At 37.0% G+C, this 17,546-nt stretch overlaps 1 protein-coding gene across 8 annotated transcripts in view; it reads right to left on the bottom strand.

The window, feature by feature from the left end:
- Positions 1-1,177: 1,177 nt before the first annotated feature.
- The window catches only part of mtmr3 (myotubularin related protein 3), a 77,956-nt gene continuing 61,587 nt past the window's right edge, over positions 1,178-17,546 (bottom strand). For 5 of the 8 annotated variants that reach the window (XM_073065507.1, XM_073065508.1, XM_073065511.1 and 2 more), the window contains 4 exons: positions 11,052-11,162; positions 8,797-8,885; positions 5,110-5,136; positions 1,178-3,253 (listed from right to left, as the gene is read on the bottom strand). In XM_073065507.1, the coding sequence (XP_072921608.1) occupies positions 3,082-3,253; positions 5,110-5,136; positions 8,797-8,885; positions 11,052-11,162 (399 nt within the window). In that variant the 3' untranslated portion in view covers positions 1,178-3,081. Of the gene's footprint in view, positions 3,254-5,109; positions 5,137-8,796; positions 8,886-10,396; positions 10,766-11,051; positions 11,163-17,546 lie in introns of those variants that run through there. The other 3 variants (XM_073065509.1, XM_073065515.1, XM_073065514.1) reach the window with 2 other exon arrangements.

The following is a 17,546-nucleotide window of genomic DNA, read 5'->3' as shown; positions in this document are numbered from 1 at the left end:
CCTCCAGCACAGGCATCAAGTTTCATTGCAGCAGTTCCAACTAGTTCACTTTCCAATAGTTTTACATTGAACTTGATGTTCGATCCATTTCAGATGATTATTCTGCATTAGACTGACATTTTAAAAAAACGTAATTCTTCACTTGCATATTCACACCCCTCCCCCACCCCCTCAAGATGTAAATGTCATCCCTTTCTGGCAGATGATCTCTTGTGCTTCTCCAGACCTCTTGTTTCTTTCCTTTCTTTCTCACCAACACAGATATTTTATTTGACATTTTTGATGGAAGATAATTTTCCTGACAAGTAAACTTTAATTTCTTTCCAAAATTTGTTTTTATTTCTATTGTCCAGAATGTAATATTTATGTAAAACTTATCTTGCCACAGGAATGCCAAGTGATCAGATATTCTAATTGTTGGCAAGTGCTTCATTCCAACGGCCAAGTGAAAACATCTTCAAACAGTTACAAGACTGAGGAATGCACAGAATACCTTAATTATAGCAGCTAGGAATTCACCAAGACAAATCTTAATCTGAACAGTCTCTGATGGAAGTGGAAAGGCAATAAAATGTTTATTCACCCAAATATACATTATATATGGCTGGGAATAGTGAAAATAAAAACTGGATAAATACTGGAAGGAGCAAAATTCTGTACAAGAATAAAGATAGTGAAAAAGGATAGAGTGCTTTCCTGGCATATATGACAAATAAACCCAGCAGGGTACAGTATTGATTTTAACTGATGTTTATAAAGATAGTCTCAATGGATCTCCATTTTCTTGGAATGATTGTAATCTGAAATGTTGTTACACAACAGTGAACCAAGCATTTCAATGGGAAAGGTACCAAATAGGGATTTCTAATATTTTAAAATTATTTCTACACCTCTCCTTTCCCAACAAAAATGTAAAAGAAATGTGACTACAGATTGTCCAGTTAAATTGCTTAAAGAGTCCAACTAATGCACAAAATTTAACAAGTTCACTCTGCTAAATGCATGACAGATTTCAAACTACTGAACATATCCATTTATGTCCAAATACATTATTCATTTAGCAGACAGTACACTGAACAATTGTGTTGATATGAAAATCAAAGTGACCCCCTCTTTAGTCAACTTATAATCAATATGCAATAAAACAGGTCATTCAAATTTAAGATAAAACACAATATATGAAAATGACAAATTTATTTAGATTTAAATAAATCATTCTGAGGCTACAGAAGAGTATATGCCATGAAAGCTTACAAACAGGTAAGCACTACAGTTTCCACACTCAGCTTTGTGGCATCAATTCTTAAAAGCAATTAAAGTCTGGCTTTAAGTGCTACTTTAAAAATTCCACTTGAGTGCACAATCACAAAAGGATAACAGTCACTTAAACAAAGATTGGGGGGAAGGGGTAAATGACCAGACTGTTCAAAACATGTTTAGCAGCATTTTAACTTTAGTTCCAAACCCCAAAACGATGTTACTGTGTGTACTTGACACACTTCAACTTCTGTGAAATCAAGCACCAGGATGAGGTGGATTCTGAATTTCAAGTTCAATAAAAAAAATTTACAGACTGTAAAATGGAATTATATTAAGCAACTAATGTACTGATAAAGTGCAGTTTCTTACATCAGCTTTTTATTGAACCAGTTGGTAATGTGAACTGTGTGGTTAGTTTTGTTACTAGGAAATTTCTAATCTGGTTTATGGAATTTTTAGTCACTTTTTAAAAATAAACAAAGTAATTCCAGAATAAATCAAAAACAGCACCAGTAAATTACTTAGATGCAATTTGAATTTAGAAGATTGGAACAGTTCTTCCTTGTTTGTTACAAACAGCAGTTTCTACGACGTCCCTAAAATGGACTTACCACCCATACCTCTTAAAAGGGAAACAATGCCTGATACAAATAATTTGCAATCCCAATTGTGCTGCAATGATTGGCTGTTTACAACTCAAGAGCAAAAAGGAGGGGAAAGCATTGGATTAATTGATACCTTACAGCACATTATTAATAAACAATGAAGTTAAACTTCAATGTCAAGTGTGGAAAAGCACTTGGTGTTTTTACCTGTATATCCACTGGCCCAATTTTATTCATATTAAACACTGCTCATCTATTAATAATAAAAGTAATAAAATTGTTAAGAGTTAGCATAAGCTTCATACAAATGCCAAACTTTAAATTTTCTTTACATCCTTTCTAAAATGCCTACAGCACTTGATGCACTTCTAAAACAAAACTGGAAAAAACATCTCTTCATGGTGGGGCAAGGAGCACTTAAGTCTTTCAGGAAAGAGTGCTTATGTAGCTAGCAACAGCATTTTGTCCTCTTTATTTACAAAGAGTGAAATTTTAAAAAAGTGCTTACATGAAGAAAATGAAATGAAAGTGAATGTCAAATATGCTTTTAAAACACAATCCCAGAAACCCGTATCATAAACAATGGCACCTATCCAGAACTTCTCATTTCTTGACTTCCTCTAACCTTCATTTGCATTTCAGAATCACAGCAGAAAGAGGTCAATTCACCAAGCTCAAAAGAAATCCTGTTCCAAATAGAAGACAAAAACATTTGAGCTTACAAAACATTGTGTAAACAAAGCTTAAAATATTTCATTCCTTCAGTGCCCATCAGTTCACTGTAAAATCATTTTGCTGCAACTCTAGGGCATTTATAATACTTTCTGTACATGCCAAAAATCAATTTAGTAAATAAAAAGGAACATAATTAACACTGATCCATATTAAGATTTTACATATTCAATTACTTATTTAGGAGGAGTAGTGCGACAATGCAATCTTCCATCAAAATTTGTTTTTATCACTTCTGCAAGTCTAAGGCCTTTGGTTAATACAGTAATATACTGCACTGCCCATTCTATTCCAGTCACAAGTCACTGTAAATAAACTTTCAAACAGCTTTAAGTTACTCTATCTAAATATGTCTGCATCCTGTTCGAAATTCCAAGCTATAATGTGCATTCAGTTTCATCTTAAGTGCACAGTAATACCAAGAGCTTGACTTCTTGTACACCATCCCATAATGTGCGTGTTTCCAGGAGGAAAGGCATTGCCTTTAGTTTGAAGAAGCTGCAATGGGTTTGTCCAGTTCTATCTCCAGGGTGGACCCACTGGGCTGTAGACTGCTGTAGCAGGATTTACAGACACGGCTAGGTTCAAAAAGTTGTTGACTCGGCACTGGAATCTTCTGATTGCAACAACTTGAGCAAAATACATTCCCACAATTCCTTTAGGGAAAAAAAAACAAATGGGCAGATTGATAATTAAATTCTTGTTTCATCACTCTATAATCAACATTAAACTTACTGAGACAAATATTGATAAGTTCAGCTTCTTTAAAAAAAAAATGGGGAAATATTTCTCTTTGGTTGCTTGCTCTATGCACATGTAGTGGCTGCACATTGAATTCTATTTTCAATAATAAATTTGCAATCAACATATACCCAACCACTATATTACAATGAAAACATCAATGTTGAATTTCTGCCAACTAAGTATTCAAATTTTCAACAACTAGCAACATTTATGCAAAATTTTTATAAAAACTGAAGGACGAACTGTCTCAAGTGAAATTATGTTCTTCAAAAATTCAAAGGAAGTTATGTCAATGAAAAAACACTTGTTTTCACCTATGAAAGCCTGAAACCATTGCATAGCTGTTAGTTCAAGATGAAAATAAAACTTTTTAATAATCAGAATCCAATCCAGAAAAAAAAAATTTCTACTGAGAACTCTCACCTTTTCCATTCCAATGAATAGTTCAAACGTCACAGGATTATGTACTCTCCTATTTACACATCTGCAAACCTAGTCTGAAGGGGGAGGTGAAGAAGTCACAGGAATCTATTGAGGGAACCTATTGTTATAAAGATGTAACATTTTGCTGTAGGGTTTTGATTGTTTTAAATTGAAAAAAAAAATTACCAAATAATGTAATTTTCAATTTACAAGTCCCAAGTCAGATGTCCATAATGCAATTGAATTAACAGTTCAGATCAAAAGTTTGAGTAATGTTTTAAAATCTGCTATTTTCACCAATTAATCTGACGAAGTCCAATTTTGTGCTGTATACTTCATAGTCTTTTAACTACTGAAATGTTATTGCATTTAAAATAGATTTAATTTGTTTTAATTAGAATCCAAAGTTTTCCAAATGTTCCATAGAAAATCAAGAAACAGTTGTTTAATTAACTATTCATGTTTAATGATGTTTTCAGTATAAATCTTGCACATAATTTACATTGGATGACAAACCTACAGCCTTTTAATATTTGAAACAGTTTAAGAAAACAAGTTCCAAGTTTTCACTACTAAGATATCAGATGGTGAGCATAAACGTGATTATTAGGTCAGTTGATAAATGAAGCTTACAGTGCAACTAGTTTAGAAAACCAACTTTATGGCAATAATGGTTTCTCTACAATAAAGACAACCGGCAAATAAAAGATTTATAAAACTAACATGCAGTCCAATATTCAGCAGCTCTTTTTTTTATAAACAAAGCAGAAAATTAATATTTTAAAGACAGACAAAAGAGTGACATGAAATTATATTTTGCCAGTGAACAGGTTACTGTAACTTTTTAATTCCATCTCAATTCTTGGGAAATGTGCAAAAATATTTTAAAAAGATCATATTCAGATTGTGTATAGATAAACCAAGTTTTAATTAGTGGCAGAAGACGTCTATATGTTGCATGACCTTGGTTGTCAAGCTGATTAAAAGCACAATGTGATGAAATGGCAAAATCATATACATATCCTAAACTTAAAAACAGAAAACTATTGACAAGGTTTCTATCAATGTAATTACATATGTGCAAACAGGAAAAGTAATAAATGTAGGTGTCAACTGGTTTACTGGGCAGCAAATTAAAAAATTTTCAACTTTGGTATGGATAGATGGCCTATAAAACATTGTACGTTCCTTCTGGAAAATTTAATTTGAATTTAATCAATGTACAATCAACAAGCACCAATTGTTTGAGATGTTCAGTTAATAAGGCACAAGTAAATGTTTTAAAATAAATATCACCAGGAATGAAGACAAACAAGAGACAGAGAAGACTGTTGAAAATGCTCACCATTTGTCATCAACAGGCTCCCTGTCCCTGCAAGACGGAAAAAAGAGCTCAGAGGGAAACTAGCTAAGGAAAAGGTGTAAATCAGCAGGGCAACAGCAGGGGATACAAACAAATGAAAAACACATGCAGCAACTTTACAATGAGAGATGTATATTTGAAATAATTCCATATGTTAACAACAATGTCAATCTTAAAAATGAAATTAATTCTATTAAGCAACATTCTTGCCATCTTTTTAAATGAAGAAAGCATTACAATGTGCCGTATAAAGCATAACTTCAAGTTCACTCACCGTGGGTGGGGAGTCATGTTTGAAACTTACGACTTTGAAAAGGGTTTAAAGGCAGGAATCAGAAAAGTGAAAAGGGTTTGAGGTGTTGAGCAGTTGTAAAATATCAATGTTAGTGGAACATACAAGAATGATGGCAAATGTCATAAGTTGGTGAGATATGAAAGGATTAGTGCAAGTCTTTGTGATGGAAAAGATTTAGAAGGTAAATTAAGATAAGTCTTGCACAAGTTAGCAATGATCAGAATGCCTGAGATTTCAAAATTGAGCAAGTTGCCGCAGCAGTATTATGGTTGATTATTATGGAAGGAAAGGTACTGGACAATGAAAGACTTGTATAGAATGGACATGATGAGGATGTTTCCAATAGGAGGAATATCAAGGAATCAAGAGCACAGCCTCAGAATAAAAGGGACAATCCTTCAGAACTGAGGTGAGATGGAATTTCTTTAGGCAGAAGGTAGTGAATCTTGTGAAAATGCAGAGCTATTGAGGCCAAGGCAATGGGTGTTATAGAAGGCAGGGATTGATAGGTTACTGACTGGCAAGGGGGTTAAAGGTTCTGAGAAGGCTAGAAAATGGGGTTGAAGATAATAAAAATCATCCATGATTGGTGGAAATACTCGACAGATCAAATAGTCTAATTTTGCTCCTACATCTTATGATATCACAGAAAGCATGTCTTAGTGATAGAAGAATTGGGGGATTAGTTGAAGCGACATTAGAGGGAAATAGTAAAGATGCAAAAAAAATGGAAGGTGCCGAAATGAGTTTTGAAACTTGCACAAAAATTGTGTAGTACTATAACACAGTCTCTTGAACCTGCTTGGTAATTCAATGAGATCACACTGATCTGACTGGAATCTCCAGCATCTGCACCTTCATTAACTCCAGCACCACTTTATTTCACTGTCAGTCACCTTATGTACAGCCTAACGTCACTTTATGGAGATATGATCAATACAAGATATTTACCTGTACGTGTTGTTTTATTATTGTGTTCTTTATCTTTTGTGGGGTTTTTTTTGCACTTCATTGGATCCAGAATAACAATTATCGTTCTCCTTACACTTTTGTACAGAAATTACAATCTTGAATTATTGCCACTTACCCCAGTAACATTCCACCTCCTCGCTTTTTAAGAATCTATCTCCCTGTACCTCAAGCCTTGAAAGGTTTTGCTTCTTCTGCCATTCGAAAAAGAACTCCAAATACAACCTCACTGTAACTTTTGAACAGCGACCCAGTTTTAGATGCTCTCACAAGAGGAAATATTCTCTGCATCCTCTAAATATTTCTAGTCCGTCCAACCTGTTCTCAGAAGACAGCATGTCCATTCCAACCATCAGTGAAATAAACTTTCATATATTTACATCCTTCCTTAAGCGAAAAAACTCTTTAGAGAGCATAGAGAACACAGAAGTGATCAAATTTTAAACTTCCCAAAATCTCTCCCATCCTTAAAAACCATTTGTTTGATGGCACAAGTGATCAAATTCTTGGTTAAAGTAGAAAATGGAAATTCTGTCTGCATTTCCCATTTTATCATTTTGACTATACTGTACAAGTACTTAAAAGACTTGAAGCATTTTTAGATATTCTCTAAGCATCCAAATGAGTAACATTCCTGTGGCATGTAAAATGATGACACTTTACCAAACTAAAGACCATTACTATGCAAGTGGTACCTTGACTCTCATCATTATACATTCTGTGCAACCCCACCCCTCAGGTGGAAGGGACAGGCAATTCATTTTGTTGGCAAAACATGGACCTGATTTTCTGTCAGACAGTCAGCCACTCAATGTATTCTTCACACGATGGGTAACAAAAATATGAACAAAAGAACTAGATTGAAGTAGCATCTCATTCTATGTATTACAAGAACAAGCACATTTCCCCAATGTGTCATCAGCATTACAACTTACTGCTGATACACGCCATTTCTCACTGACTCTCAGTTCAGTGATGGAAGAGAACCGATTTACAGTTATCACTCACTTCAAACCTATTCTTAATACTTCAGCAGACTAGCTCGCAGACTATGGTATCACTCACTGTACTAATGTCTCAACTTAAAACAAATGTAAAATTATACATCAAAATGCAGAAGTACAATCAATCTGCAATGACCATCCATCTTGTAACTCAACCTGACAATAGATCTTGTAACTATAATATTTAATAACCAATCCTTCTAAGCAGCACTGAACTGTTAGATCAGAACAAAATGTTACAGTTCAAGCAGAGGGTGACAAACGCAATTGAGTCCTGTCAAGCTGGTGCCAGGGGTTCCCAACCAGGGGTCCACAGACCCTTTAATGGCATAAAAAGGGTGTGAACTCCTGCAGTATACACAAGAGACTGCAGATGCAGATCTGGAGCAATAATAAAAAAAAACGGCTGGAGCATTTCAGTAGGTTAAGTAGCATCTGTGAAAGCAAAATAATTGTCGAGCTTCGAGTTGAGATTCTGCACCAGGTTTGGGAGCAGAGAGGGAAGGCAATTGGTATAGATAGGGTAGAGATGAGAGTTTGGCCTGTAGACAATAGGTAGAATGAGGAGGGCTGAGGGATGAAGGGCTCCTGTCTCACTCCTACTCTTCTCTATACCAGCTACCTTTGCTCTCCACTCTCAACCCTGATGAAGGGTCTTGATACAAAACATGGCAATTTCTTTCACCACCACCCCACCCCCCCCATTCATGCAGTTCCTTTTACAGTTTATTTTGCTTTCAAACACAGCATGGTATGTGTGTACATGCAGGCATGCAGATAGTGCATGAAAAACTACAAAAGGGCAAGTTTCAGGAGAAAGTCAGAACTCAGTGATTGATTCAGTTCACAACTTTACAATAGTGTGGGATGTTTGAACCTTGATGCAGGCAGTTTTGTAACTTCATGATGATAATATTCTGAATAGGTTCCCTCCAATCACATCACGCCTAATATGACAATTATTATTTGGGGGAAAATGTGGTAACTATAAAAACAATGTGGAAATCCGTAATGAAAATGAAATGTATAAAGGATCAATAATATTACTCCCAAACTTTAATTTCACCTAAATAAGAAAAAGTATGCCAGTTGGAAAAGTCCTAAACTTTGTTAAATGGAAATAACAGCCAATTACAAAAAATAAGAGCATGAAATTTATCAAAAAATTGTCTGCTGGTTGTAAATAGTACAATTGCAGAATCTTTAGAAACTAATATTTTCAATTGGTGCCAATTTTCAGTAGATTTTTTGGAACATGCAGAAGTTAAATAATTTCTTGAAATTTGTTTCAATATTAGTTACATACATGCTCACACAAAAAAAAACCAGGTTTTGTAAAAATAAGACCAAGCAAAAGAAAACATTTAGTTACGTTATTTTTTTTTTTTTGCAGCATAGTACCTGCAATGATGTTTCCTGCTGGCTAGCCAGAATCTACTTTCACATCCGTAGCACTGTGAAGCCAAATGATCAGGATACCATCGAGTTACCTAGGAAGAGACATTGTGAATCGAAGAAAGCACAATCCAACGTCAAAATTGCATTCAAAATTTCAAGTTTTAAAATGCTTTTTGAAGTTTTAGTTTCTCACTTTCTTTGCCTCATCATTGTACAATTTGTATTGTGAAATAAACTGAATATTGCCCATCAAATACATGCAAATATGATTAAAAATCTATGAACATACAATGGATAATCAACAGTATTGGCATTGAAATTTCCAAATAGAAAAAGTGAACATCAACCCCCAAGAATTTCTTTCATTATAATGTTAACTTAAAGACAGATGATTAGGAAACAATAAAGATTTAAAAAAACAGTAACACAAGTAAAAGTGAGGAAAGCACACTTGAGTTATAAAGGAAAAGCAGAAATCAAGAAAATAAACTTGATAACGATAGAAAATTTCAGGCAACATAAAGCAATGACAGGTCATGCTTGGATATAATTAATCATTAGTCTGAACTGTTATTTATGCCACTAAGCTAAAAATAACACTGTCACATTTGGCACACAACTTTCATTCTAAACCATTCCACAGGGAGCAAGTATAGTGGATTCTGGTTATTGGGGCATCACTTATTTGGGAAAACTCAAAGAACTAAAACCAACTGAGAAAATAGCTGTGATTCCCTTAATTGTCGCTTAATTGGGACAGGAGACTGTTGCTGAACAGTTTCTAACTAGAGTCAGACACATGCACTTGTGTGGCCATTACACCAGTGCTTTGTGTATACAGCATTAAATAGTGTCAACTGCATGTGCTTGTGTTTAAAAACTTATTTTTGTCATCGATAGTTGGCAAGAAATAAGGAGCAAGACAATTTAGAACAGTTTTGTTCACCGCGGTTTCAGGCTTTTGGGCTTGGAGATGCCAGAAATGGCCGGGAGTGAAAATGAAAACTTCACTACTTCAACAAGTTAGGAACTACAAAGAATTAAGGTATTGACAATCATTCTGAATGTTATAATGAAAAAGATGAGAATACAGTCAGTCATCTAGAGCATTGGATGAAGGCAGTCCATTATCTACACTATTTGTCTGTGCTGATTTTGTTCATTTGAATGGTAGTTTGCTTTTTTCTTTAAAAATATACCTTCTTAAAGATTCATGAAACTGGCTAATTGAGGTAGCTGCTTAATTGGGCCGAAATGTACTTCCTGATGTGTCCCAATTAACTGAAACCCACTATATTTATCAAATTGCATTAATGTGCACTCTATATTAAATACTGAATTACAAGATTCAAATTCAAACTGAGTATACTTAGAAACGACCATAATGTCAAAACACTGTCATCCAATTATCTGGCTTAGTTGAGAAATCATGTGTTCTAATAGGCATCATGAGAAAGTGCATTAGATCAAGATAACAATAAACCACTCTTCATACATTGACAGTAAGATCCAAGTTAAAGACCTACCGTTATGTCGTTCACAGTATAATTCATTAGTTGAAGCTTAAATGCAATGAGATCATCTTTCTTTCCAGGAACGCCCATCAGTCTGAATGTGAATATTACCCCTTTTAAAATCCATCCAGTGAGAGAGTGGGGCTAATAGCCTTATCTCAGGGAAGTATCCAAGCTCTCACCCATCGTTATATCGTGACTTCACTGTCAACTTCTCAAACCAGTCAAGAAATAATTTGGTACAGCTGATGTGAGTAAACTTTGAAACCAAATTAACTTCACAATTGTCCTAAAATTGACTTCTGTTGTCTTCTTTGCACAATTTCTTAAGCTGGCAGATAAGTATTCTTCTGTTGCAAATAGCTGTCCCTGGCCTTTGTCACCTTTTCCTTAATTCACTCTTTTCATCGATTTCTTGACACTCATTCTCTTGTAGACTATTCTTTCTTCTTTAATTTCTGAAACAGTTCTCAAACTCTTAATAAATATTTAGTAGACTAGATTACTAATTCTACCTAGTTCCTCAATCTTGAAAAGTTCATTCAAAATTTCTTATTTACATTGGCCACCACCCATATCTAATCATCAACATGGCCACGATTTGGATTTTCTCTGCATCACATGAAAAGACATTGTGTTCACATTTTTTCCCCTCAAGTGACGTTTCAGACAGTACGTTTTGACACGAATTCACTTTTAAATTTCTGCACTGTTCCTAGCTTTTGTTGAAGCTGTATTTCTCACCTCTGTGTCCTGTTTCTCCACTTGTTCCCAACTAGTTTCAGAGAATATTTCCGTGCTACAGCGAGATAAACAATTATGATCCACATTGCTCTCCGAGTCTGGGATTGAGGTCTAATTAAAAAGATAACTATATTTCAAAATCATAAATGCATACTCAACACATTGTATTATCATGAACATATTCAATGAACAATTTTATTCCTGTGCGCTTGTGGAATGTTGCATAAAAATAAATTAGGTAATGTTCTGGGTGTGGCACAAATTTGGAGATTCAAAGAATGTCAAAATAAGCACAGAAGCAGACATTTTGGCAGCCTGTTCAGTTCTTTCTGCATGAAATCACATATCTTGTTAGTTAATAAACAAGTCTGGAGTCTTTTCTGGAAATTTGTTAGAAGTTTGCTGGAATACAATTTGCTTTGTTACAAAGTTTTATAGACAATAGGTGCAGAAGTAGACCATTCGGCCCTTCGAGCCTGCATCACCATTTTGAGATCATGGCTGATCAATTACCATCAATACCCGGTTCCTGCCTTGTCCCCATATCCCTTGATTCCCCTATCCATAAGATACCTATCTAGCTCCTTCTTGAAAGCATCCAGAGAATTGGCCTCCACTACCTTCCGAGGCAGTGCATTCCAGACCCCCACAACTCTCTGGGAGAAGAAGTTTTTCCTTAACTCTGTCCTAAATGACCTACCCCTTATTCTCAAACCATGCCCTCTGGTACTGGACTCTCCCAGCATCTGGAACATATTTCCTGCCTCTATCTTGTCCAATCCCTTAATAATCTTATATGTTGCAATCAGATCCCCTCTCAATCTCCTTAATTCCAGCGTGTACAAGCCCAGTCTCTCTAACCTCTCTGCGTAAGACAGTCCAGACATCCCAGGAATTAACCTCGTGAATCTACGCTGCACTTCCTCTATAGCCAGGATGTCCTTCCTTAACCCTGGAGACCAAAACTGTACACAATACTCCAGGTGTGGTCTCACCAGGGCCCTGTACAAATGCAAGAGGATTTCCTTGCTCTTGTACTCAATTCCCTTTGTAATAAAGGCCAACATTCCATTAGCCTTCTTCACTGCCTGCTGCACTTGCTCATTCACTTTCAGTGACTGATGAACAAGGACTCCGAGATCTTTGTATTTCTCCCTTACCTAACTCTACACTGTTCAGATAATAATCTGCCTTCCTGTTCTTACTCCCAAAGTGGATAACCTCACACTTATTCACATTAAACGCCATCTGCCAAGTATCTGCCCACTCACCCAGCCTATCCAAGTCACCCTGAATTCTCCTAACATCCTCATCACATGTCACACTGCCACCCAGCTTAGTATCATCAGCAAATTTGCTGATGTTATTTTCTATGCCTTCATCCAAATCGTTAACGTAAATGGTAAACAGCTGTGGTCCCAATACCGAGCCCTGTGGCACCCCACTAGTCACCACCTGCCATTCTGAGAAACACCCATTCACCGCTACCCTTTGCTTTCTATCTGCCAACCAGTTTTCTATCCATGTCAATGCCTTCCCCCTCGATGCCCTAAGCTTTGATTTTACCCACCAATCTTCTATGTGGGACCTTATCAAATGCCTTCTGAAAATCGAGGTACACTACATTCACTGGATCTTCCCCCGTCTAACTTGATTGATAATAGTTGGCCAGCATTTCAACTTCTGTTGAAAAATAATTACATTCCTTTTTATAAATGCAAGATGGATTCTGATTGCTATAATTTACAATAGCTGCTCAGACACTATGATTTTTTCAGTCTTAATGTAGATGAGACTGATAATGAAAACTCAGTGTAGAATAAACATTTGTAACGGTAACTTCAAATTATGATGAAGTATTCTATTTCAAAGGTCATACTATAACGGAAAACTAATTTCTTATTTCTCTGTTCAACTTTTCAGAAATACCATCAACTGGCCCAGAACTCACTTTCCCAGCTTGATCTAATCGTGCCAATGGGACAATGTTTGAATGAAATGACAGGGTAACATACTGAAGTCACTAAAGTAAACTTTGTGCAATAGCAGATCCATAACCTCTCCTCATTCTTCAGTGTTTTGCAGCTAAGTAAGGGATGAAGCTAAACTGTTGTCCACTCTCTCACAGATGAGGCCAAGTGCTTGAAGGGATGGGCAGGTGGGTGGTTTCAAAGGTTGTGCAGTTGTTGCACCATTTACTCTCAACCTCAGAGGGCTTCTAGTGAAGGGGCTGGAAGATCTTGGTGCCATCCCAAATGCTCTTCCTCCATATTGAGCAGTCACAGGTCACTGATTCCCATGTCGGTGTGAATGTTGCATTAGGTTTCCACAAGGAGGCTTCGAGAGCTTCCTAGGATGTTTTCCTTTGTCTGCCTGATATTTTCTTGCCTTTAGAGACAAGTGTTGATATGGCAGTGACGTGGTAGTCTGGGAAAGGATACCAATATTGATTCATGTGTCATGTAAATGGATTTGGATGATTTTGCAAAAGGTATTAACTTCCCAATCCCTCCAAGTACCTGCTGGAAGTAGTTCACATCTCAGAAGCATATAGGAGTGTAAAGATTACTGCTCCTCGTAGACCATGAGTTTTTATGCCAGGCTTCAAGTATCAAACTTCAAACATATTTGTTCGGATAACCAAATGCTTAACTGATGTACAATAGGTAATGGTGAATTTCAGTATCATTGGGATATAGGGATCTTTTTTCAATTTTCAGGGTCTATCCAGTGGGTGCCTAGTAATAGGGACAGTTCAGTAGACAACCTTAGTACTTCTTGGTTTGTTATCAAATTGTTGACTTGAGCTTAGTTTTTGAACATGCATGTACAATTTGTGCAGGAGACAGCAAAAGCAAATCACAGAAACATACAGAAACAGGATGTTATGGCCCACTTTGTCCATGCCGACCATGATCTCAACTGTCCACACTGGTCTTCACCTGCGAGTCTGTTGGGATCATCTATTGTATCCAGTGCTCTCAGTGTGGCCTACTCTACATCAGTATGACTTAATGCAGATTGAGGTCCTGCTTCGTTGAGCATTTTCATTCTGTCCACTGCAAAAGGAAGAATCTCCCAGTGGCTACCCATTTCAGTTTGATTTTCCATCCCCATTCTGATCTGTGTGTCCAGGGTCTCCTCTACAGCTACCCTCCTCCAACAGGGCAGCCTTCAACCTGACGATACAAATAGCTATTTCTCCCCTTCCCATCTCACCTGCTATCAACTCTGTCTGGATTTCCTCACCTTCCCTTTCTTCCATAGTTGACAGTCCTCTCCTATTATATTCATTCTTAAGCCTGTTTCCTCTTCCACTTAGCCACTCCCAGCTTTTCACTTTATCCCACCTCTCCCTGGCCCACTGATCTTCCCCCACCAACTTGTGCTCCCTTCCCCTCTTCCCACTACCTTATTCTGGCTCCAGCCCCCTTCCTTTCCAGTCCAGATGAAAGGTCTGGTCTGATACATTGACTGTTTGTTTCCCTCCATAGATGCTGCCTGACTTGCTGAGTTCCTCCAGCATTGGGTGCTGCTCAAGATTTCCAGCATCTCGTGTTTATGAAACTGCTGGAAAGAGGTCAAGTAACAGCTACAAAAAGAAAAACTGATGAAAGGTCATTGACCTCAGATCATTTCTCTTTCCACTGCTGCTGCATATCTGCTAAGTATTTCTTGAATTTTATTTCCTATTTCAACATTTGAATTTGCTTTAATTTCTTACTGATATGCACAATGATGTACAGCAGGACTACCAGAAAGCCTACATGCAGTATCAGCCAGCATCAACACTCCCTTAGCTTTTAGTTACCCATCATAGCTTTCATTACAGCACAAGCAGATCAGCATCTTCCACCATCATGCTGCAGCTCCAATGGTAACACTGATCACTAACAAAAGCAAACACTCACAGTACAGACATCAAGGGACGTTCACAAATGGTGAGATGATATTTTTGGTGAATGGAGAATTAAGGTTAGATCTACAGGTATGATAAAATTGTGCCAAAGTCTAGCCAAGAAGGGACTTCACAAATTACTTCCTTGCTTTTCCTCCTGCTCCTCAACCATTTAGCAGGAGCGCTGCATACATAGGGCCCTTAATAATACTAAGGGCCCCACCCATCCTGCATACTCTGACCTCCTACCATCAGGCAGGAAACTACAATGCACAAGAACAAGAATGGTCAGGATGAGAAACAGTTTCTTCCCCCAGGGTATTAGTCTTCTGAATTTCCTGCCACATCATATTTGAGGTATCACTGATTAATCTGTTCCATACCTTACAATATTTAATATGAATGCACTTTAGTTTGTTATTCATTTGTAGATTTTATCTTCACTTACTTTGATCATCTGATCAAACACTGACAATAATTTTCCTCTAGTCTAGTCTACTCCTGCACCATTTATGTGCTTTATCAGTAAAGCTGTGGATTGCAGTTAGACCATCAGAACATTGCCTTGGTTTTTGAAGTTCAGTAAAGGTATTTAATTCCAGTATTACTCAGTAAAATATTTATTCACTTGTTTTGCCTTGATGACTCCTAAGCATATGGCACAGTGGGCTCCTGCAGAATGAAGTAATACCTTCTGCACCATACTCACTGACTTGTGTGACTTATTGCCTTTGGACCACAGCAGCTGAATGTCAAAGGAATGAAATAGCTTTTGTCTTCATACATTTTCAATATTGACACACATTTCCCTACATAACACGTGTGTAATTAATGGCACACTTTACCACAGGTAGTCATTGCGCTGACTCTGGAGCTTTTACAGGTTTTCTCAAAATGCAAAGTTCTTCAGTAGCTACCTACAATCCTTAGACTTTAAAATGTAGAATACAGCAAATGCTTACACAGTCATAACAATCATACAATTTATAACCATTGGTATAAAGTTTACAAAACAGATTTTAACAAGGTGCATATAGAAAAAGTAGTCTGGTTATTAATCAGCAATTATGCAGCTTGCTTGGGTTGATACATTTTACTTCTAAAGGAGTAGTTGACTCTGAAGTAATAGTGTGGATGATCATTTTCATTTTACAGCTACATTAGTGGAATTTAAGCAACTGTTGTACTATTTAAGCAAACAAAAAATATGAGTTTTAAATTAAACGCTCAGGCTCATTCCTTCAACCCATTCTATGTTCATCATAAAATAATGGACCACTTAAATGTATATCAATTTTTACAGTATAAAATACTAAATTGAAATCTATTTTGAAATCTTAACTTGCATTAGAATACTTTGTCATTGCTTGACAAAGTTATTTCATACAAAACTAGCATTAGCGACAAGTTACTCATTTGATTCTAATGACTGCACACAAAAATGTTCATGGTAGCTTGTTTCAAAGTATGCAAAATTATAACTAGAGATTGCAGCCATTGCAATATTTTTTAAAAACGTTCACCTGAAATAGTATTAATTACTCAGAATCAAAAAAATACATATTGCACCATCCAATCAAAATGCTACCATAAATTACCATTAGTTCCAAAAATATTTGAATCACTGTATACTTGAAAATTCAGATTTTTGCAGATTTTCATTGTCGATTAATTCTAAAAGATACACTGTACTGCAACTGATTTTAAAAAAACTGAAAACACAGCAAGTGAACACATTCACTTCAGGCTGTTTTAAATGGTAACATTCCAATGAAGCTTGTGTGTTCTTCATCCCAGATGTTGGAGTCCCACAACACCCAGAGTCACTCAGGGAACTACATCTGCATGAAGTGCACCCAGATGCAGCTCCTTGAAGACAGTGTCAGGGATCTGGAGAAGTGAGGAGATCACTGATCGGAGTCACCACCAAAGTTGCAGGAGGCAGGTAGCTGGGTGACTGTCAGGAGCAGAGGTGATTAGGCAGTTAGCACAGAGCACCCGTGGCCATTCCCCTCAATAATGAGTATACTGTTTTTGATACTGTTGTGGGGGATGACGTCCCAGGGGAATGCCATGGAGACCAGGTTACTGGCATTGAGCATGGGTCTGTGGTGCAGAAGGGAATGAGGGAGATGAGGGAGGAGAAGGGAGTAGTAGTGATAGGGGTCTCAATAGTTAGAGGAACAGACAGGAGATTCTGTAGACATGAACGGGACTTCCGGATGGTATGTTGCCTCCCAGGTGCCAGGGATAGGGACATCTTGGATCATGTCCACAGAATTTTGGAGAGGGAGGGAGAACAGCCAGATATCTTGGTACATATTAGTTCCAAGACATAGGAAGGAAAAGCAATGAGGGCCTGAAGAGAGAATTTAAGAGAGCTGGGCAGAAAGCTGAAATGCAGGACTGCCAGGGTAGTAATTTCTGGATTGCTACCTGTGCCATGTGGCAGTGAGGGTAGAAACAGGATGATTTGGCAAATAAATGAGTGGCTGAGAAACTGGTGCAGGGGGATGGGAACTGGAGTGAAGGGACTTGGGATAGGGTGGATGGTTTAAAAAAAATAGCATGCAGTCAGACTGTCAGGAAGGGCAGGC

Source organism: Hemitrygon akajei, chromosome 14, assembly GCF_048418815.1.
Source record: "Hemitrygon akajei chromosome 14, sHemAka1.3, whole genome shotgun sequence".
In the NCBI taxonomy this organism is placed as follows: domain Eukaryota; kingdom Metazoa; phylum Chordata; class Chondrichthyes; order Myliobatiformes; family Dasyatidae; genus Hemitrygon; species Hemitrygon akajei.
Note: the sequence above shows the minus strand (reverse complement) of the source record. Positions and strands in the feature narration are given on the sequence as shown.